We start from the raw sequence: 23509 nt of genomic DNA on the forward strand, positions 1-23509 counted from the left end.
GAGCGCAGTATTACAGTATTCTCTTCTTAGTTTTTTTTTTAAATATACTATTTTTATACTATACTATACTATACATAAATTGAGAAAAGGTTGAGGATTCATGAGAGGATTCATCTAAATTATCTAGTTTTGTTCAAGGCAAAAACATGATTTAACATCACTGAACCAACCTAAATGCATCAATGTGCAACAAATGTAATTGTATGTTATAGTTCTTTGAGGTAACAATTGCCCTTAACCACAGTGTACTTGTGGTATGTGTGAGAAACCATTGACATAGTTGCTTGTGCATTTTAAATCAGACACTTGTGGGGTTCCTTTTCAGTTAGGATGCTATAAGGTAAAAGATGAACAAAAGCGTCGCGCTGAGATTGAACAGCAGAGCCTGTGGGTTCAGTTATGTGTATCTCTGAGACCTTGCATTCCCAGCTGGCAGGTCGAGCTTACCCTAGGCAAATACAGAGCTGAAGATTTGTTTGCATCCTTAACCACTCAGAGATCCTCAGACTAGACCTCGCTTAAACAAAAACTCACACCGTCAAACTCGACACACTCCCACTTCCCTAGACCGGTGCATATCTGATGACATTCAAGGTAACCACAACACTCTGAACATTGTGCAAATATGCAGTTACTGAAAGAAGTATATTCTGAAAGGAATAACTGGTAAACATGGGCAAGAATTGCATCATCCGTTGTTTATGTTCACAGAGTTCTTTAGCTATTGTAGACAACTGTCCTTTCACTGGTAAAATAATGGATTAATGGATGGATTTAAATAACTAGTATGCCTTATAAAGTATGCCTTTGTCTAGCATCTACATCAGCAACTGTTTTTTTTTAAGTTGATATAAATGTTTGTATCCATACTTTCCAGTTAAACTAAAAGATATTAAAGAAAATAAAGAATATTTATTCATTGAGATTCTTTTTGACGTACAGTAAGTATCATTTTTAATTTATATTGGTAATAACTGTGCTATGGAAGCTTGGTTCCACCACAAAATAAAAAGTAATTGTGATTTCTGCTACTTTTTTCTTGAAATTGCGAATGACGGGTTTATTTATTTTCTCATAATTGTGAGATAAGAACTTGCAATCGCTAGTTATAAAGTCAGAATCACGAGATATAAACTCACAATTTTGACCTTTTTTTCTCGCAATTCCGAGTTTATATCCCACAATTTAGACTTTTTTCTCGCAATTGCGAATTTAGCCTATATAAGACAATTTTGAGTAAAAAAGTCAGAATTGTGGGATTTAAACTTGTAACTCACAATTGCGAGTTTATATATTGCAATTCTGGCTTTATAACTTGCATTTGCAAGTTTACAACTCACAATTCTGACTTTATAACTCGCATTTGCAAGTTTACATCTCACAATTCAGACTTTTTTTTCCGAATTGTGAGATATAAACATTCAATTCAATTCAATTCAAGTTTATTTGTATAGCGCTTTTCACAATACACATTGTTTCAAAGCAGCTTTACAGAAAATGCATTTCAAAAATATACATACAAAAATACAGTTAGTTAATCATGAAATTTAGGGCATAACATATCGCCGGCGTTGGGTCGTCTCTTCACAGGCGTCGAGTCGTCTCATCACAGGCGTTGGGGCATCTGAAGTCTCCATGAGAGGCTGGATACATAACTGGAGCTGACGAACTCTATTTGAGTTATCTCGGGACAGGCGTCCCGAGATAACAACAAAAAAGGCAGATGGGAAATAATTAGCGTAGCTGCTGTTCTTAATATGAATGCATTTGATCTGATTTAACTGTAGTATAAAAGGTATGAGATGCATCATGTGAATGCTTGGCTAAAGAGATGCGTCTTTAATCTAGTTTTAAACTGGGAGAGCGAGTCTGAACCTCGGACAATATCAGGAAGGCTATTCCAGAGTTTAGGAGCTAGATGTGAAAACGCCCTCCCTCCTTTAGTGGACTTAGATATCCTAGGTACGACCAGAAGCCTCGAATTTAGCGATCTTAAAGAGCGCGATGGAATATATGGCGATAGAAGATCTCTTAAATACACAGGAGCTAAACCATTTAGGGCTTTATAGGTCAGTAACAATACTTTGTAATTGATACGGAACTTAATAGGTAACCAGTGTAGAGATGATAAAATTGGTGTTATATGATCATATTTTCTTGACCTAGTAAGAACTCTAGCAGCTGCATTTTGGACTAACTGTAGCTTGTTTACTGAGGATGCAGGACAACCAGCTAATAAAGCATTACAGTAATCTAGTCTCGAGGTCATGAATGCATGAACTAACTTTTCTGCATCAGAAACTGATAGCATATTACGTAGCTTAGCAATGTTTCTAAGGTGGAAAAAGGCTGTTCTTGTGACATTTGAAATATGATTTTCAAAAGACAAGTTGCGGTCTAGTATAACACCCAGGTCTTTTACTGTAGAGGATAAAGTAACAGGACGTCCATCTAGATTAAGGTTGTATTGTAAGAGGTTTTGTGGGCAGTTTTTTGGACCAATCAGTAATACCTCCGTTTTATCTGAATTTAATAGAAGAAAATTACACGTCATCCAATATTTTATATCTTTAACACACTCTGTCATTTTAGATAATTTAGTGTTATCATCTGGTCTAGATGAAATATATAATTGAGTGTCATCAGCATAACAGTGGAAACTTATTCCATGTTTTCTTATAATATTACCAAGTGGCAGCATATAAATTGAGAATAGCAGGGGGCCTAATACAGATCCCTGCGGCACTCCATAATTTACTGACGTTATCTTTGATTTTTCCCCATTTAAATGGACAAAATGGTAACGGTCTGATAGGTACGATCTAAACCAGCTTAATGCCTGTCCCTGAACACCAGTGTAATTTTGAAGTCGATCTAAGAGTATTTTATGATCTATAGTGTCAAACGCAGCACTAAGATCGAGTAAAACTAGTATTGAGATACAGCCTTGGTCAGAAGCTAAAAGTAAATCATTTGTAATTTTAACCAGCGCAGTTTCTGTGCTATGATGTGGCCTGAATCCTGACTGAAACTTTTCATAGATATCGTTTTCTTGCAAGAAAGAGCACAATTGAGCGGACACAACTTTTTCTAGTATTTTAGACATAAATGGAAGATTTGAAATGGGTCTGTAATTTGCTAGGTTATTTGGATCTAATTGTGGTTTCTTAATAAGAGGTTTTATAACTGCCAGCTTGAATGTTTTTGGAACATGTCCTAAAGATAGAGACGAGTTAATAATATTGAGAAGAGGCTCTTCCACTACAGGTAACACTTCTTTCAGTAGTTTAGTGGGTATTGGATCTAATAAACATGTTGTTGGTTTAGATGCAGTGATAAGTTTATTTAGCTCTTCCTGTCCTATAGTTGTAAAGCGCTGTAGTTGTTCTTGAGGGGCGATAATTGAGGCTGAATCATAAGACGCTGTCAAAGATTGTACATTTACAATTGTGTTTCTGATGCTTTCTATTTTCTCAGTGAAGAAATTCATGAAATCATTACTATTAAAATGTAACGGAATATTTTGTTCAGGTGATGTCTGTTTATTTGTTAATCTAGCCACGGTGTTAAATAAAAACCTTGGATTGTTTTGGTTGTTTTCTATTAGTTTGCGGAGATGCTCAGCCCTGGCTGCTTTTAGAGCCTTTTTATAACGTGACATACTGTCTTTCCACGCGATTCTAAAGACCTCTAAATTAGTTTGTTTCCATTTGCGCTCTAAGTTACGAGTTTCTCTCTTGATAACATGCGTAGCACTGTTGTACCATGGTGCTTTAGTTTTCTCTCTAACCTTTTTTAATCTAATTGGTGCAACAGTTTCTAATGTACTAGAGAAAATGGTGCTCATACTGCTAGTCATTTCCTCTAGTTCCTCTGTTTGTTTGTTCGCAACATGCAGTTGCGAGTTTTATTCCATGGCTGAAACAAGCTTCCATTCCGTCCATACCACAGTCAGCAATCTTAAAATGAAATTACAATAAAATAAGACTCTGAGGTTTTCACAGTGTATTCTGGGATTGCATGATGTGTGTGCAAGGCATGCAATGCTGCCTACTGTTTGGAACAGGTCTAAGGTGCCTTACAATCCTGTCTAGGTAAGCAACTTTGGAACCAAACTAATGATCTCTGTGGCCGGACAAGAGCTGCCTCTAGTATCTGAGGTGTTTCTGTCTGGCTTTTCAAGGTTTTTAAAATTCAAGATGAATGGGTAGGTGTCCAGGTCATCTGGGCAGCGTTGTTAAAGGCCCGTCTAATCTGGGGCACTTCCTGTCTGGTGCCGAGTGCAATACAGTGTATTTTTAAATAACTCTTCTCAACGGGAGGCGGACACATTCAAGGATTACTGCAAACCTTCATTAGAAGAAGAGCTGTGAGAGGAGCTTCTTGCCTCTAGAAATAGTTTCAAAATAAGGGGTGGGAAGTTGGCCTTTACACTCATGTGCTAGGTGGGAAATAATAGTTTTTATGTCTAAAATAGATCAAACGCTGAAGGAAGAACACGTCTCTTGTCTCCGTGACGCTTCTGTAAAATGAGAAGTGAAATGCACTGTGGTTTGTTAGTATTCAGTTCTGTGATTACAGAGCACTGATGTTTGCATAATAATGCTTAATAATAAAAAATGACAGCTTGTTAACTGCTGTGCTAAAGGTATTTTGACCCAATCATGATCAATTATTTTAATAATGTACCTTTAGCTTCACAAGTATTGCTTTTTTAGGGTGCAGTATATAATTTCTGCACAACTAGGGATACACAGCAAGGTCTATCATAGCAAAAATCAAGCCGTTAGCATTCCCATTCATCTCAATGGCAGTTGTTACGCTATCGCTATTTCATGCTTTTAAGAGCCTTCCAAAAAAAATGGGCACTGTTGAAACATCTACAATGATTTATTGAAATATTAGAGAAATAGACTCTGTTCACATAATGATGTATTTACCATCATCTACCAGCAAACTGAACCAGAATAATGTTAAATAATGATTGTTTGCAACCAAGTTTCATGAACACTCCCCCTGTCTGTCATTGATCCCCAAACAGGAAGTCCCGCCCCAAAAGTAACGTTCGTTGAGCCAAATGTATGCATGGTGAATTAAAGCACCACACACTCTAAAAAACACTGGGTTAAAAACAACCCAATTTGGGTTGTTTTTTTAACCCAAGGGCTGGGTAAATATAGGACAGAACATATGTTGGGTTTACTTTACCCAGCAAATTGGGTTGTTGATTTCACAGCTAGTATGATTAATTTTTACTATAATACTAGCTTTTTTTTCTTTGCTTTTTTACTTCATACATGAATTAATGTACGGACTAACTTAAATACTTAAAATACTCGATACAACCACTGGCTTGCATGATAATTCCTTTATTTTCAATCATATTTTACAGTATAGAATATTTTATATCATTTTTAATACATATTGCCAACATTTAAAGGTGCTGTATGTAACTTTTTCACTCTACTAAAGCATAACGATACCATAATATGTTTGTTGAGGAAACATGCTAAGTTCACATACTCGTTTCTCTGAAAAACACTTCTAGAGCCAGTTATTTTACTTTGAAATGTGCGTTTCCAGGCTGAAATGTTTGTTATTGTTTTGGTCTGTGATACTGCACGTTGCCAATTTTCACTGTCCATTGCGCTCACTCCTGTTGCGTGTCCTCAAACTGGCAACCCGTGTGAGCGCCGTCCAGTCTGGGAGGGAGAAACATCAATCTCAGATATTTTGAATTTGACTGCAGTACCTATTTCGACCACTAGTCATTCTTGACATTCTTACATACTGCACCTTTAATCTCGTTTTACAAATATTAGAACATATTTTAACATCATACATATTCTGTATCTTTTTTAATTAAATCATAAAATTTTATGCAAGGCATCAGGTGTTTCCCTCACGCGAAAAGCTCAATGTGACACTCGTTTAGGTGACTCACATCCCGCCCCTGTATGTTGCTTTGCATAAAATTAAACGATATAGAGAACAATAATGAATCTATTCATAACATAAAATGTACACAAACTTGTTGCCTATTTTACAGCAGACATACACCATTTTGACAGAGCTGCTCTGCTCTATCCTGAAGAGGTCGCAAAAAGCCCACGATAAATAACTAAATCCCTGGGTTGTTATGTCTGACCCAAGATCTGGGTAACAAATACTGAAAAAATAACCCCCAAAAAATTCCCCAAAAGGCTCAACCCAGGATTTGGGTAGAAAAAATAACCCAAGATTTTTTTAGTGCAGTCAATGGGCCCTATTTTAACGATCTGGAACGCAAGTATCTAACGTGAAAGGCAGATGTAACTTTGTGGGCGGATCCCGGGCGCTGTTGCTATTATACCGGCGGGATAAATGACTCTTGCGCCTGACGCTAGTCTAAAATGCGTTGGTCTGAAGTAGCTTCATTATTCATAGGTGTGGTTTGGCCGTAACGTGAAATAAACCAATCAGAACGTCCTCTCACATTCCCTTTAAGAGCAGGCGCGCTTGTTCCTTGGCGGATTGCTATTATAATGGATTTGTCAGGCGCACGCCAGGAGCGGTTCACAGCCGAGGAGACCGACGTTCTCGTCAGGGCCGTAAAAGACAGAGAAGTGACATTGTATGAGGATGGGAGAAACCCACCCAAATAAGCTTCGGTTAAACATGCGTATAATAATTTGGGTAAATGTGTGAGCTAGTTTATATGCCTATTTTTTTCACATCTTCATGGACACAACAATGATTTCCCTTGTGTGTTAATATTTTTCCTTGTAATAATGTAGGATTTGCAAAAATGAAAACTGCTGCGTCTGTTTAGATTAGAGAATCAAAGTGTATGCGCGTTGTTCACACGCTACATAATGGCCAAGCATGCGCACGCAACGCGCCACTGACTTTAGACTAGGTTTTTCCTGGTCAGTGGCGGAATTGTTTTCTGGAACTGCAAAATAGCACCAGGGAACGTTTGCGCCGGAACACGCCTCCTCTTTTCGCTGAACCGCCCCCGGGAGCGCAAGTTCATTCCCTAATTTACCGACGTGCGTCTGTGGAGGGAAAAGTCCGCTGTGTGCGGGTGCAAAATAGGAATGATACATGCGTCGGTGTACAAAGTGATTTTCACTGGGTGCAAGATAGGGCCCCATAGTGTTTACAAAAAGGCATATTTCTATGCGTTTCTGCACCATAAATTGAATTAGGATAAAATATTATAACTTTGATAAATTGCACGTTACCTCTTTATTTTGAAACGTTTACTTTAAATATTTGGAATGTAGCCTTGATTATCTTGTTAAATTAAAATTAGACAGGCAAGCACTTGCTTTGTATGACAGGTCTTTGAATGCTGTTATAAAAGACTCTAACTGATGAAAAAAAATGCTCTTTTGTTTAACACAGTGTTTTATTGTTCACTATTCAAATCAAAAGCCACACAATTCCAGATACTACAATTGATGATGCGTGCATAGAATATTTTAACTGAATGTACTTTTTTGAACTTTGTTTGTTTATTGAACTGTTCTGTTAGTTAATGATGTTAAATCCTTTACGAAAGTTTGTTTTTCTTTGGTTTTTATGTTGTAGTTGGAAGGTGAGAACCCGCTTTGAGTGTCATTAAAATAGCTCATCAAGCTGAGGTGCTACTGCTTAATTATCACCGGACTCTGTGTGCAATTAGCCATGTGACAATTAGCTGAAAAAAGAGCTGTTTCCTTCAAGAGCCCTGCACTGCTTCAGTAGAGCTTCAGATGTTTCCAAGCGACTGCTCAGGCGCATGTAACATCCCACCTGCTCGTATCAGGTAACAGAGGAACGATTAACTCTTAATGAATGTAATTGAAGTGTTGTGTGAAGATGCTGAGGATGTCACTGCTCATTATGATCCTCAGTTCTCTAGAGAGCAGCACAGGACTCATCTCTGGTCTCGTCTCCTGTTCTTCTCCTTTTCTTGTCTTATTTTGTCCTCTCCTCTTGTCTCGTCTTCTCTCATATCGTCTCCTCTTGTTTTCTCTTAGTCTCAACCTATTATATTCTCTTTCTCATTTTGTCTTCACCTCTCATCTCTTCTCATCTGTTTTTCTCCTTTTCCAATCTTGTTTTGTCTTCTTTTCTCCTTGTCTCATCTTTCAACGCTTGATGAGACTTTTCTTTTGTCTTGTTTTCTCTGTTCTTCTGTCTCATTTTGTCCTCTCTTTGCGCCTCATCTTAATTTGTTTCTTCTCTCCTCTTTGCTCCTCTTCTCTCCATGTCTCATCTTAGTTTGTCTTTTATCTTCTCTCATCTTGTATTGTCTCCTCTCCCCTGTTCTTGTCTTCACCTCTCCTCTCTTTTTCTCTTCTGTGCTCTTCTTTTTTCTTATCTTGTCTCGTCTCCTGTTCTTCTCCTCTTCTTGTCTCATTTTGTCCTCTCTTGTCTCTTCTTAAGTCTCTTCTCATATTGTCTCCTCTGTTCTTGTCTCTATTGTTTTCACTGCTCATCTTGTCTCAGTTGGCCTTTGTCTCATCTTCTCTGTTCTTGTCTCTTCTCTTGTCTTCACCTCTTGTTTAATTTCTTCTTTGTCTCTTCTTAGTTGTTTTGTCATCTCTTCTTCGCTCACCTTGCCTACTCTCATCTCTTCTTTTTCTCACTTCTTATCTCATGTTGTCCTTGCATTTCTTCATATCTCATCGTAGTTTGTTTCTTCTTTTCCGTTCTCTTCTATCATCTGATCTTGCCGCATCACTCTTTTCTTGTCTAATCTTCTTCACTTGTCTTGTCTCAGTTTGTCTCTTCTCGTCTCTCATCTTGTTTTGTCTTGTGTTCTCCTCTCCTCTATCATTGTCTGTCCTTCTTTCTGCTCATCTAATCTCATATCTTGTCATCTCTTCCCTCCTTTTGTCTCATCTTCTCTCGTCTGTTCTCTTGTCTCTATAGTCTCATCTTGTGTTATCTTCTTCTCTCTTCTCTTCTCCCCCTCTCGTCTTATCTCAGTCTGTCTCCTGTCTTCTCTCCTCTTCTGGTATTTAGTAAATTGATCCAATCATATTTATTAATTGAATCTCTATCTGAGTGTAATAAACAGTGGCGAGACATTCCATCACAATTGTTTAGATTTGGCACCAATCTTGGAAAATTGGAATATTGGCTAATGACTCAAATGACTAAAAGCAGAAGAGAACGGATGGAGAGAAAGAGCCTGGGCTGTCTGTGCAGTGCAGCCCTGGGGGGGGTATTGGTTTGTTTCCCCTTGGAGCTGTCAGTATCTGAGGCAGTGATCACTCAAAATCTGTGCCATCAGCATGTCTGGCCAGGTGGCTCCGCAGGCTCCAGGATTCTTTGTGAGTGTGTGTGTGCTCATGCACATATGTTTGTCTGTCTGGCTTCTTTGTCCCTCTGTGGGGGATCTGAAGACTGTCTGTCATGCAGGGCCCCCTCCACGGCACAGTGGTCTTTAACCTGGCTGCAGTTCAGACTGACCCAATGAGCAGAGGTCACGTGAGGTCAAGTCAGTAGAGGATGGCAGTAAATTGTTGAAGGGCTGAAACAAAGCCCTGATGGTCAACAGAAGCCCTGCTGGGACAACAGAACAGGATCACACTGTGTAGCGTGGCCCTCTATTGATTCTGTTCCAGCAGAAGCTTAACATTTCCACAGATTTTGAATGTGTGCCATTCACAAAGTTCTACTTATCCGCTATGTAGCTTTGGGTGCTATCACAATAGTGCTTTTGGTGTGCGCCTCTTTCATATGAAATAAGAGTTTGGTCCGTTTGGATGATGTGAACAGGTTTTCCGAACTTGGAAACTGTACCAGAGTCCGCTTTAAAAAGGTGGTCTGGGGTACGGTTCATGTGAACTTTGGTATAGTTTTCTGCTGATATGAACAAAATCAACGTATGATTCAGTAAAATGTGTTTGTTTCTACTTTCCTGACAAGCGAGACTGATGCACTGCAAGAAAAGAGAATGTATTTCTCATTTCTGCAGAAATGAACTCCCACATTCAGAATATTTTCAGTACATTTGCTGCAGACACAAGTGCCATTATGTGGCGCTTTGGAAACAAAACCAAATGTTTAAAAAAAAACAATTTATAAAAGTGAGGCAAGCAACGCTATGCATTTTTCCGCCTACAACTGCGTCGGAGCAATAAGAGTAAACAGCTGCCGCTTTGATGAAGCAAATATGTACAGTTCGGAATCAAAAAATACAGTTTGAAAACAATCCATGTGGGCAAGTGGGGGGGGGGGGAGCAATCAAACTCAGGCCCTGTTTACTCCTGGTATGCGCTTTGGTCAATCGGATCACAAGTAGACAAGGGAGACACATTCACGTTTACACCTGTCCATCTCTTTTGTCCACTTTCAACCACTTCTGTCCTGATTTCTTCGAGGGGAGGATCTGTGAGCGGGGAAATATATAGTTTTTTTTTTCAGATCTTTTGATCTAATGGACAAAATAAGCTCACACAATTTACATATAAACGCACACAGAGACGACGGAAAAATATACAGAGAGCAGCAGCTTTCGTTTCTGCTCTGATAACCGTAAGACCACGGTGAACATGGTGAGTGCGTGTTAGAAATCAGGAATGGTGAGAGAACATTAGTCTTTAAACCAAACTTGGGTCTCCAGCGGACAAAGTTTAAATCCCGTCTGGTTAGCGCGCTTCCCATAATGTTTCCGCATTAAGTCAGTAGGTGGTCTTTAGCGGCTGTTCTAATGCATTCGACGACATAAACGTCTCTGCTACGGAAGCAATGCGATCAAATACGTTTTCGACTACCTCTGGAAGTGGTCGAAAGTGGACAAGCTCAAAACGTTTTAGACCCCGTTTATACCTATAATTAGTGTTGTGATCCGATCTAACAAAACACAGCTCAATATCAGGTGTAAACAGGCCCTCAGATTCGGACAAAGTATTCAAAACCAAGTGTGAAAGCAATTATTATTGAATTCCCAACATATGACGTTGTTTCCTGCTAGTTTGGAGCCGTTTGCCGCAATCTTTCTCCATAACTCAGTGCAGTGTTTGTGGATGGAGCGGCTGTGTGTTGGACTACTAAGGCATTTCCTGGTGACTGTGGCTATTGTGTGTTTGTGGAAGGCCCTTGAGGTCCTGGCGTTTATCCTCACTCTGTGGCGTGGGATCTACGGGTCAGTGTAGTTTGTTTCTTTGCTCCAACGGGGACTGCTTGTTTGCAGAATTTATCTCCCCCTTCACACTCTGGACTGTCTCAATCAAAAACTTTTTTTAGGCCACTGATATGACTGGATTCTTTATCTTATGTGACTGCACATCATTAAAATGTTTAAAATAGGACTAATTGTCAATTTGTAAAATTATGTTTTTTTAGGGCCCAAGCCCTGAAAGGGCGCAGAGCCCTATTGTTCTTCTAAGGGTTTTTTGTTATTCTTCTTTATAATAATTTTTTTTTCAAGGTTTTTGCCACTTTTGGGGGCCTTAACGTGCTCAAAAACTCTTGAAACTTTGCACAAATGTCAGAACCCGCGGCCATTAGAGCCAGACTGAAGCTGGTACCCGGGCGTGGCAGGGGGGCTCGACAGCGCCCCCTGGAACGGGGTCCGAAAACTTGGTCCATAAATCAAACACGCTTGCATGAAATAATATGAAACTCGGTACACTTATAGATCTCATCGGTTCATATATCCTTCATGCTCTGACTTTTTACCCCAGCCCAACAGGAAGTCGGCTATTTGGCGTAGTTTAAAAAACACATGCAATGGAATTTAAAATACTCCTCCTAGACGATTCAAACAATCACCACGAAACTCGGTGTGCATGAAGTCAAGACATGGAGGATGAAAAGTTGCGAGGGGATTTTTGATATCTCGAACGGTTTGGCCGTGGCGAGGAAACGAATTTATGGCGAATATTGGATACAGGAAGTGTGTTATAACATCCTCATACATTAACTGATCTTGATGAAACTTCAGCAGTGTGTTCGCTGTAAGAGGCCGATCACATGGATGTGACTATTGTGAGTCAAAGTTATAGCGCCACCAACTGGCAGCAGGAAGTGTGTCACTTTCAAAATGCTTTGAAATCACCCTCTTATTTTTACCCGATTTGCTTCAAACTTCATCTGTATAATGTAAACACACGACAGATGTAGACCTGTGAAAGGATGATTGATATCTTTAATACTGTCGCCATGGCAACGCTTTAAACTTTTATATTCTTTTTGGATGCATTTGAGGCTCTTAACATGCTTCAAATTGCATGAAACTCAACATGCATATCACATTTATTGCCTAGTACACTTGTGCGAAGTTTCAGAAACGGGCGTGGTAAGGGGCTCATTAGCGCCACCTTTAGTCAAAAATGGGGTATTAGTTTTACCTACAGTAACCAAACTCGGTACGTATATTCTTCTCTTCGATCCGGACAACTTTCTAATTTACAGTCATTAGCTCCGACCAACAGGAAGTCAGATATTTTGGTTTGAATGTGTACTGTTTGGAGCATTTTCCCTCTGCCCCTCTGTGCTTGTGTGTGTGTGAGGAGGGGGGGGGGGGGGCTAGTTTTTTAGTTTAACCATTTATCTGCTGTGTGCAAAATCTCTGGCACTTTTGAGGGCCTTAACGTGCTCGAAAACTCTTGAAATTTTGCACACAGGTCAGAACCCGCGGCCATCAGGGCCAGGCTGAAGCTGGTACCCGGGCGTGGCAGGGGGGCTCGACAGCGCCCCCTGGAATGGGATTCGAACACTTGTCCGTATATCAAACATGCTTGCATGAATTAATATGAAACTCGGTACACATATAGATTTAATCGGGCCGAACAACTTTCCCTGGGTCAAGTTTTACGCCAGCCCAACAGGAAGTCGGCTATTACGGGTTGATTGGAGAACGCTTGCTCTCGCATTTGAAACACTTCTCCTAGAGAATTCATCCGATGACCACGAAACTCGGTCAGCATGAAGTCAAGACATGGAAGATGATAAATTGCCAGGGGATTTTTGATATCTCGAACGGTTTGGCCGTGGCGAGGAAACAAATTTATGATTAAAAAAGGATGCATAAAGTGTGTTATAACTTAGTTAAAGTTTTACCTACAGTAACCACACTCGGTACGTATATTCTTCTCTTCGATCCAGACAACTTTCTAATTTACAGTCATTAGCTCCGACCAACAGGAAGTCAGATATTGTGGTTTGAATGTGTATTTTCTCTCTCTCTGTCTCTCTGCCATTCTGTGTGTGTGTGTGTGTGTCTGTCTGTGTGGGGAGGGGAGGGGAGGGGGGATGTGTGTGTGTGTGTGTGTGTGTGTGTGTGTGTGTGTGTGTGTGTGTGTGTGTGTGTGTGTGTGTGTGTGTGTGTGTGTGTGTGTGTGTGTGTGTGTGTGTGTGTGTGTGTGTGTGTGTGTGTGTGTGTGTGTGTGTGTGTGTGTGTGATTTTGGTTGGGTGACAGTTGTAGGTTACAGTTTGACAAGAGTTTATAGTTTAACAAAAGCACAATGTTGTGTTTCATTGCGAGTGTACACAAATATAAGGAAACACTTTGCATTTTGAATGATGGTCTGTATGAACAAAATGACGGAGTATGTTTTTATGTCTCCATTGTTCGATCGAGCCTCACACACACACACACACACACACACACACACACACACACACACACACACACACACACACACACACACACACACACACACACACACACACACACACAGCATTCCAGCATTGCAATCTTGACATCGCAGAATGTTCATTATAGCCTTAATAAAATATAATAATAAAATAGTCAACCTTACATATAAAAATTACACTGCTCTGTTTAAATAGTCATTTGTACAGTTTGTGCCGTTCATAATATTTTTTTTTAATTTTTCTATATTGGAACGTGAGTGTACAAAGTGTACAAAGTACAAAGCCTATAAAAAGAATAGTTTAGCATCCAAAAATGTTAATAATATATATATTATTATTATATATATAATAATATATATGTTAAAAATAGGGGGAAAAAAAGAATTTACATAATATATATATATATATATATATATATATTTATATATATATATATATATATATATATATATATATATATATATATATATATATATATATATATATAAAATTAAAGCTGCAAGCAGCGATGGAGGGCCCAAGCCGGTGGCACCGCCACCCGGTGCCTTTAGTTCCACTAAAGCCACCAGGGTGGCGGTGCCACCGGCTTGGGCCCGCAATCGCTGCTTGCAGCTTTAATTTTATATATATATATATATATATATATATATATATATATTTTAAATTTGATTCCTCTGTATAGCTTTAATATATTTAACTATATTCAATTTTGCTGACTTAATTTTTATAATATGAATGCACTGTACTTGTGCAACGGTTCAAATTACTCACGGTTCAGTTTGTATCACGGTTTTAGTGTTACTGTTTCGGTACGATTCTGTATATGCTATGTTCAGGGGGAAAAGAACTGTCAAATAAAATAACAACAAATAATGTAACTACTAGCAACAGCACAAATAAATACAATAAAGCAAAGATGCAACTGTTGTATTCCTGCTGTCTGGGTTTTGAATGTTAATCAAACAACAACTTTAAGATATAATGCACGGATCCAGTACATACTGACACGCTGTAATGTATTGGGAACCCATAATATGTATCCATCGACAGAAGCGTGCATTAGCAGAATATTGTCTGTCTGTTTTACGTGTTGTTATTTTCCATAAACCATATTATATGCGTCGTCAGATTTAAGATGAACCGCGGTGTGAGTGTGTTACGAACCGTGGGTGGAGAATGGTACGGTTACATTTTTTACCATGAACCTAGTTATAAACAAAGCTCTAATGTTATTTGTGGACTTTTTGTGTAGTTCATAGTGTCACATTGTTAATGTGTTTTCTGTTGTTTATCATGGACTTTTAGTTTGTTTTCCATCTTCAGTGTTTTCATCATCTCTGTCGTCATTTTCATTAGTTCATTTTCGTCACCTGTTTAGTTAATTAGTCCTTGTTAATCATCATCATCATCACCTGTCGTCACTCGTTGTCATCTGTGTATTTAAGTTCCTGTCTCTCACCCTTCAGTTGTCGGTCAATGCTTATGCTAATGCTTATGTTTGTACATGTTACGTTGTATGGAGAGTGTTACCCTTGCCTGTACCAGTTTTGCTTAAGTTTGATTCTAGTAAAAGTTTGAATTGGAACTTTGTGCCTCAGCCTGTCTTCATCCGCACCATACCCGTGACAGATTGACCGACCAAAAACGCTATGGAGGCATTTCTGTTCAATCAGAATGGGAGTTCATTGGAGGAGTTGGTGGAAGTTTACCTTCATCTTCATCAGGATGTTTACTGGGAGGAGGAGTTTTTGAAGCAACGGTTCTGGAGAGGACTTGATGATCCTCTAGCCCAGATATTGCTGCTCAGGGACTTAGATAGACCTTTTATTGAGTTTATGGACAGAGCTCTTTGGGTGTGTGGTTCCTCACTCACTGTGGGAGACATCCAGCCAGATCTTCGCGTCCAGCCAGATCTTCGCGTCCAGCCAGATCTTGAGCCCGCTGACCCTGCGCCAGAGCCCTCGTCGCTGCCCAGCACAGAGCCCTCATCGCTGCCCAGCACAGAGCCCTCATCGCTGCCCAGCACAGAGCCCTCATCGCTGCCCAGCACAGAGCCCTCATCGCTGCCCAGCACAGAGCCCTCATCGCTGCCCAGCACAGAGCCCTCATCGCTGCCCAGCACAGAGCCCTCATCGCTGCCCAGCACAGAGCCCTCATCGCTGCCCAGCACAGAGCCCTCATCGCTGCCCAGCACAGAGCCCTCATCGCTGCCCAGCACAGAGCCCTCATCGCTGCCCAGCACAGAGCCCTCATCGCTGCCCAGCACAGAGCCCTCATCGCTGCCCAGCACAGAGCTTCCTGCACCGCTGGTCCCGTCCAGCCCAGAGCTTCCTGCACCGCTGGTCCCGTCCAGCCCAGAGCTTCCTGCACCGCTGGTCCCGTCCAGCCCAGAGCTTCCTGCACCGCTGGTCCCGTCCAGCCCAGAGCTTCCTGCACCGCTGGTCCCGTCCAGCCCAGAGCTTCCTGCACCGCTGGTCCCGTCCAGCCCTGAGCTTCCTGCACCGCTGGTCCCGTCCAGCCCAGAGCTTCCTGCACCGCTGGTTCCGTCCAGTCCAGAGCTTCCTGTACCGCTGGTCCCGTCCAGCCCAGAGCTTCCTGCACCGCTGGTCCCGTCCAGCCCAGAGCTTCCTGCACCGCTGGTCCCGTCCAGCCCTGAGCTTCCTGCACCGCTGGTCCCGTCCAGCCCAGAGCTTCCTGCACCGCTGGTCCCGTCCAGCCCAGAGCTTCCTGCACCGCTGGTCCCGTCCAGCCCAGAGCTTCCTGCACCGCTGGTCCCGTCCAGCCCAGAGCTTCCTGCACCACTGGTCCCGTCCAGCCCAGAGCTTCCTGCACCGCTGGTCCCGTCCAGCCCAGAGCTTCCTGCACCGCTGGTCCCGTCCAGTCCAGGGCCTTCGCCACTGGTCCCGTTCAGCCCAGAGTCTTCGCCGCTGGTCCCGTCCAGCCCTGGACCGCCTTCGCCGCTGGCCCCGGTCAGCTCAGAGTCCTCTTCGCCGCGGGTCCAGTCCAGTGCTGACCTCCCCAAGAAAATTTTGGGGGGGGACAATAAGTCCTCTGAGGGGATCGTGGAGGCCCTGCCGACACGGTCGCCATGGCCGCCCGAAGGGTCCTCACCGCCATGGCCGCCCGAAGGGTCCTCACCGCCATGGCCGCCCGAAGGGTCCTCACCGCCATGGCCGCCCGAAGGGTCCTCACCGCCATGGCCGCCCGAAGGGTTCTCACCGCCATGGCCGCCCGAAGGGTCCTCACCGCCATGGCCGCCCGAAGGGTCCTCACCGCCATGGCCGCCCGAAGGGTCCTCACCGCCATGGCCGCCCGAAGGGTCCTCACCGCCATGGCCGCCCGAAGGGTCCTCACCGCCACGGCCGCCCGAAGGGTCGTCTCCGCCGTGGCCGCTCGAAGGGTCCTCACCGCCACGGCCGCCCGAAGGGTCGTCTCCGCCGTGGCCGCTCGAAGGGTCCTCACCGCCGTGGCCGCCCGAAGGGTCCTCACCACCGTGGCCGCCCGAAGGGTCGTCTCCGCCGTGGCCGCTCGAAGGGTCCTCACCACCATGGACGCCTGAGGGTCCGTCTGCTCCGCCATGGCCACGCCCTCATCCTGCTCCGCCCTGGCCACCTGCACGTTCTGCTCCGCCCTGGAGGCTTCCTGCTCCAGATCGGCCACCTGTTCATCAGCCTCCAGGGCGCCCACCCTCCCACCCCTTTGGATGTTTTACGGCGCGAGGACGCGCCTGGGGGGAGGGGGGGGTTCTGTCACATTGTTAATGTGTTTTCTGTTGTTTATCATGGACTTTTAGTTTGTTTTCCATCTTCAGTGTTTTCATCATCTCTGTCGTCATTTTCATTAGTTCATTTTCGTCACCTGTTTAGTTAATTAGTCCTTGTTAATCATCATCATCATCACCTGTCGTCACTCGTTGTCATCTGTGTATTTAAGTTCCTGTCTCTCACCCTTCAGTTGTCGGTCAATGCTTATGCTAATGCTTATGTTTGTACATGTTACGTTGTATGGAGAGTGTTACCCTTGCCTGTACCAGTTTTGCTTAAGTTTGATTCTAGTAAAAGTTTGAATTGGAACTTTGTGCCTCAGCCTGTCTTCATCCGCACCATACCCGTGACACATAGTATTACAGTCTTTTTTTATTGCAGATATGCATATCAAATTATCCATTATCATCCGAATAAACAAACATGCTTGACTTTTACTGTGTGGTTATACTAAATTATGAATTGATTTAAAACTATAATGGGGCAATCCCAATAAATTTCAAGCTTTTGAGTTTAATTCTCTTATTTTGCTCTGCCTCAGTCTTATTGTCTCTCAGTGTATTTGTGGAGGAGATTTTTATTTATTTAATTTTCCTTCAGTCAGGTTTTTTTTGCAGTTTTCAGCTCACAAAAAAAGCCATCAAGCCCAAAGATGCAGTATATTATATTCCACTGTCATCCTCATATAAAGCAAACAAACCCGAAGGGAAATTTATTGACTGTCAACACACTATCTAAAATATTTATTCATTTATTTGTCTGTTTTATTATTTAATTCTTATCCCATAGGAGTCTTTCAGATATAGACTCTACATTTTCCTCTGGAGAGGTTTTCTCTTTTTCTGCACACTGTACAGGAAGCATCTAAAGATATGAAATTATTTATTGATTATGGTCAAAAATGTGACAGTGCGAAGAATGCAGGACTGTGATTACTAAAATTGTGTTGTGGCGCACTGTTGTTCAAGTGCACTGTTCAGCTATGTCATATCAGTAGCCGTTATACAGAGTCAGGGGTTAATGAAGGGGCCATGGGAATGAAAATACACACGAGTTCGAGTTTCACTGGCTGTTTCCTTTCACTGCATGACTGTGTATAACTACAACTATTTTCAGAATAGCATATTACCATGCTGGTTTTTTCTTCTCTTCAGTATGCAGTATTAATAATAGTAATTTATTTTATATAGCGTAAAATTTCTGAAAACTCATGTTTGCTTTACAAGTGTACACGACAGCAGGCATAGAGACAATACAGATAGAATTTGAATGTGGGGCTTTGAATGTGATAAGAAGTAGCCTCTCTTGTATTGAATATGAAAGCGAATGGATAGCCAGTGTATTCTGCTTAGAATAGGAATTTGGGAAGATGTCTTGGTATATGTGAGGACCCTATAGCTGCAGAGTTCTGAATATATTGAAGCGTATTTATTGTTGTGTTGGTTAAGCCATAGAAAAGGGAAGTAAAGTAGTCTAGCCAAGAAGTAATGAAAGCATGAACTAGTTACCATTACCTAATGGAAGCATGTCGTACTGTAGATGATGAACAGTAAAGGCCCAAGGACAGAACCCTGGGGAACACTGTGTGCAGATTTATCAGTATTAACATTTTCTGTATGTTTTCTTAAGAAATTGTACAAATCTAGTAGCCTACTTGTGCTTGCATTTTTGGACGTTTTTGCGAAAATAATTATAGAAAAATTAGGGAGGTTTTCGAAAATGATTGGGATCACATGTATGAAACTCATGTGTTTGGCTCAAACAAACCAACTCAGTCCAAACAGACCCTCTGTCATCTCCCATGCTCCCACTCAGAACAGCACTTGAGTTGCTGCAAAGAAATAGAGCACTTTAAAATTTACATATGACCTTTGAATATTGCGATAACTGTAAAATCCACGTATTGCATCGCTGCATGAAAGGCCTCGGGCAGACAACTCAGGTGTGGAAACAGACTGAATGGAGTCAGGGCTTTTGGAGGGTTCAGTGTTGTGGATTCTCCTGTGGAAATTCATCTCCTCTCGTGAAGTTAGTTATCTTGTGATTTGTGACGGGATGGAAGGAGCAGATAGATATCCAAATTTTAAATTCAGAATTCTCCTCTTCATCATTCACATTTCTTTACTCTTCAACCTCTTTATTTTTATCTAAAGCTAGCCTATAAAATGTGCACTAGGTCAAGTTTTCCACTGAAAAAACAGCAAGGTGTTTATTTAACACAAGGTGGGTCTCCTCCTCATGGTGGCTGCCATGTTGAGATCTCAAGACCAGCTAAATACTACTCACTTTATCTCAGTCACACCTTTATTATTAGACACTATCTATTATAAGCATGGGTGACAAATATGCATGTGAATATTTGTACTTATTTACCTGTGTTTCTACAATAGCAAAAAAGAAAATAACTTTGAATTTGTGTGATGGTATCTCCATGCCAACACGTGTCAGTGTTAAGTCCAAGACCACGGTTGTATGGTAAGTGAAGCGAAATAAAAATAATAATGTTTGAGCACTGAAGGACTGCGTCTGAAAGCTTAGGCAGCTGACTTTATGAGGCTTTGCAGGCCGCATTTGCACAAGAAGGTACCTCACAAAATTTTTCAAACAGACTTAACAGCAACATAATGGTTTAAATGATCTTCAACAAAATAGAAAGCTTTGGTGATAACTAAGAGATTATTTAATTACAAATTTCCTCAAAAGTAGAAAAAGTTGGTCAAAAAAGTTCATTTAGGGTGTGTTCACTCTTTATAGGTTTGGTTCGATTAAAACAATATGCGCACCAAACAAGCGGACCAAGAACGCTGAAAAGGTGAGTCTCAGCCCGCTTCCAAATGAACCCGGTTCGACTGAAATATGAATGCAACACGGACCAAAGACATCTAAACAAACCAAAAACAGGACGTAATGTCACAAGATGTTACCCTAAAAAGGACAGAATACAAGCATTTTTTCTCGTCATAGTCGTGAAGTTGTTCAATACAGATCAGTAAAGGCATCAGAACGGCATTATCTTGAAGCAGATCTCCGTTTGTGTGTGTCACAAAGGAATTTCTGGGGCTGTTTTGAGTCCTTTACACATTTTATAAGCATTTTGCGAGTTCTTAGCTGGTAAAAATACCATCATATATATGCACATTCAACGAGTGCATTTATGCAGCATTGTTTTCGATGAAGTGCCATCGCAAAATATACATCATAAAAGCTGTTTTTTTGTTTTGTTTTGTATATGTCAGTTCAGTGTTAGTAATGACAGTGTGGACACTAAGTGAACCAGGACTAAATGTATCAGGTTCATTTTTGATCTGGACCAAAAGAACCTAGAGAACCGAACTCCAAGTGTAAACACCCTTAGACACAATCTGACCACCGAGCGAAACTTTCAGAAGCAGTTTTTATTTTTAAGCTCAGGAATCAGACATGATTGAACACAGGATTGTGGGATATTATAGTCAGCAAAGGGTACATCTATACAGCCTTCAAAAATCGATCAGATCAAAGTATCTCAGTAAACCAAATGTCACACTATCATTGGATTCGAATGCCTTGTTACCTCCTTACCTCCGGCAGCATTGTTTTAGCTTTCGGACACAGCCACAGTAACTACACCACTGTGCTGCCAACACAGCATATTTGCATTGATGGCCTTTCAAAAATGATAGTGTTTTATGACAGTGACTTTTGCCATCTTGACTTTTAATACCCATGACATTGAGCCTACTTTGTGAGTTTGTGTTGCTGTAATTTGATTATTTTGGCTGAAGTTTTAGAATATTTTTGTTGGATTTTGAAATCATCCGCTCGTACAGTATGCTTGAGCGAACATACTCCGTACTACCTGTGCCATTAATGAGGCAGCATTGAGACAAATGCAAACCTTTTCTGTCTGCTCGCATCTGTCAGGAAATGATAACTTATTAAAAGCTGACCCATGGACATGTGATTTTCAAAATGAGATGGAAATAATATTGTGTGATTTGATCTGTGTCTGCTGAGAACAGACAGAAATGAATCTTGTTATCTTGGAACTATGCATGATTAAGCATCATCTTTAAGCTCTTTTTATATCATTTCATTACAGGGTGACAATATATTTATTTTCATGCAATATATAATTTAGGTGCTAAACTGATTTTAAAGCAGTAACTACTTATATCAGTGGGAGACAAGAACGGGCTCTGTGTGATAAAGCATTAGAGTGCCACCTAATGGCCTGACAGGCACATCACAAGCATATGTGGGTTTTAAAGATTTCCACGCTTACCTTTTCTCAAAAGATTTGTTTGTTAGGTTTTAAATGATAAAATGATAGATATATTGTTCAAAATAAAGACAAAAGTATTCAGACACTTTGTAGCTGTCAAATGTTAGTGTTACATGTTCATAATCAACTGAAGTCTTATTCACCTGTGGTTACTCTGTTATGACACAGAGAACTGACTTAATACACTAAACAACTAATGCCAGAAACAATTTGTTTTTCATAGGAGGGGAAGAAGAAATTTGACAAGGAGACGGAAAAGTACTATTCCACACTGGAAAAACATCTCAACCTGTCATCCAGAAAAAAGGAATCCGCTCTCCAAGAGGTGAATCATTCCACAAATTAGTCTAGTTTTGCATTTTCCAAAGGAAATACCAGTGCTTGCAAGAAAGAATCTTAGTAAGTTTTGGTTTAAGTCTTAATTCTGATGCAGTGCTGCATTAGAAGCGCCTTACCATCATGATAGCTAAGCTCCTAATGTAGCTACATCCAGCTATTTTTATGCACATTTTGGGATATTGCATAAAAAAACGCTGGATGAAAATGGCAAGATGCGCATATATTCAAAAAATGTGGGCTCAATTGAGGTGGATGATTATTTTTTTATCCAATAAGAAGATGTGCACATAACCTACGATGGAAACACGCTTCAAAAGTTGATGTGATTGGATAACTGGACTAACCAGCGGACCGATTTCATTGTACAGCATCTCTAATGTTGGACTGAACATTCTAAAATGCCTGAGCCAAAGTCTGTCATCAAAATGATTTGGTTTAATTCCCTCCCAGAAGCGTTTCACATGATTGCATTCCCGTAAACCACGCATCCAAACGCAAGATAACTTGACAGCGTTTCTTCATTTATGATAGGATAAAAGAGCCACAGTGGCTTCCCTGATTGCAGCAACTTCATTTTTATTACAGATATTTTGCGCTAGTTTCTCAGGAAGTGACGATTTTATTCTCTTAAATACATGGGACGGAAACGGTGCTTTATTCGCAAATGTTTTATGTGACATTCCAATTTTGCGCACAAGTTAAATTCACAACTTTGCACATAACATGGCTATAGAATCAACAAATTACTGCCATGTAATGCTGCCTTCCCATGCTATCGGTGAAATATGAAAATTGCATGTATTTGACTAAAATTCCAGAATCGTCAGCAAGATAGCACGCTGAAAGTTGATATGGTTGTCAATGAATGTGACACTACATTTTATTCAAAATTAAATATCTAAAATACATTTTGGCTTTAATAAGAATTCCCCAAGAAATAGGCAAGAATAAACCTGGGCTGTGTCCGAAATCGCCCCCATATTTGAGGGGACAGCCATTTGTAGTGGTGTCCGAAACCATAGTGGTCGTTATTGAGTACACATTCAATCCCACAATGCACTGCAATAACAAGTGTACAAATGATGTATGCTCAACGGCTAGAAAATACCCATAATGCACTGTGAGAGTCGCGCGCTGAATGAATTCCAGCGTCTCGCCAGGAGATGGCGCTGCAGCTGAATCCATCATCCATCCAATTTCCAAAACCGTGCTGGTCCAGAAAAATATCATACAGGTATAAATTCCCTTTTAATTGATTATTAAATTGTTTAATTACTGTTTATACATGCTAGTTTCCATAGCAGAGTTCAGGATAAATCTTTTCATTACTGGAGCTGCCAGTTTGCTACGTTTCAATGAATTATTAAACCGCAAGCACAAACTATGCAAAAGTGGCAGCCCTTCTGGACTGGAGTGTCTGAATTCACTCAATTATTTTCATTCACTCCTTCGACTATATTAGTTGAGTATTTTAGGGAATAGTGATATAGGATATAGGGGCGATTTGGAACACAGCACTGGTCTCCTCCATGATCCCTATTCTTTCTGACAACAAAGCAC

The 23509-nt window shown here is 41.0% G+C and overlaps 1 protein-coding gene across 13 annotated transcripts in view; it reads left to right on the top strand.

Moving 5' to 3' along the window:
* arhgap42b (Rho GTPase activating protein 42b) overlaps positions 1 to 23509 on the top strand; it is a 116264-nt gene that overhangs the window by 63815 nt on the left and 28940 nt on the right. For all 13 annotated transcript variants that reach the window (XM_079621563.1, XM_079621564.1, XM_079621554.1 and 10 more), the window contains exon 5: positions 21834 to 21935. In XM_079621563.1, the coding sequence (XP_079477689.1) occupies positions 21834 to 21935 (102 nt within the window). The remainder of the gene's footprint in view (positions 1 to 21833; positions 21936 to 23509) is intronic.

Source organism: Phoxinus phoxinus, assembly GCF_949152265.1.
Source record: "Phoxinus phoxinus genome assembly, chromosome: 8".
NCBI lineage: Eukaryota > Metazoa > Chordata > Actinopteri > Cypriniformes > Leuciscidae > Phoxinus > Phoxinus phoxinus.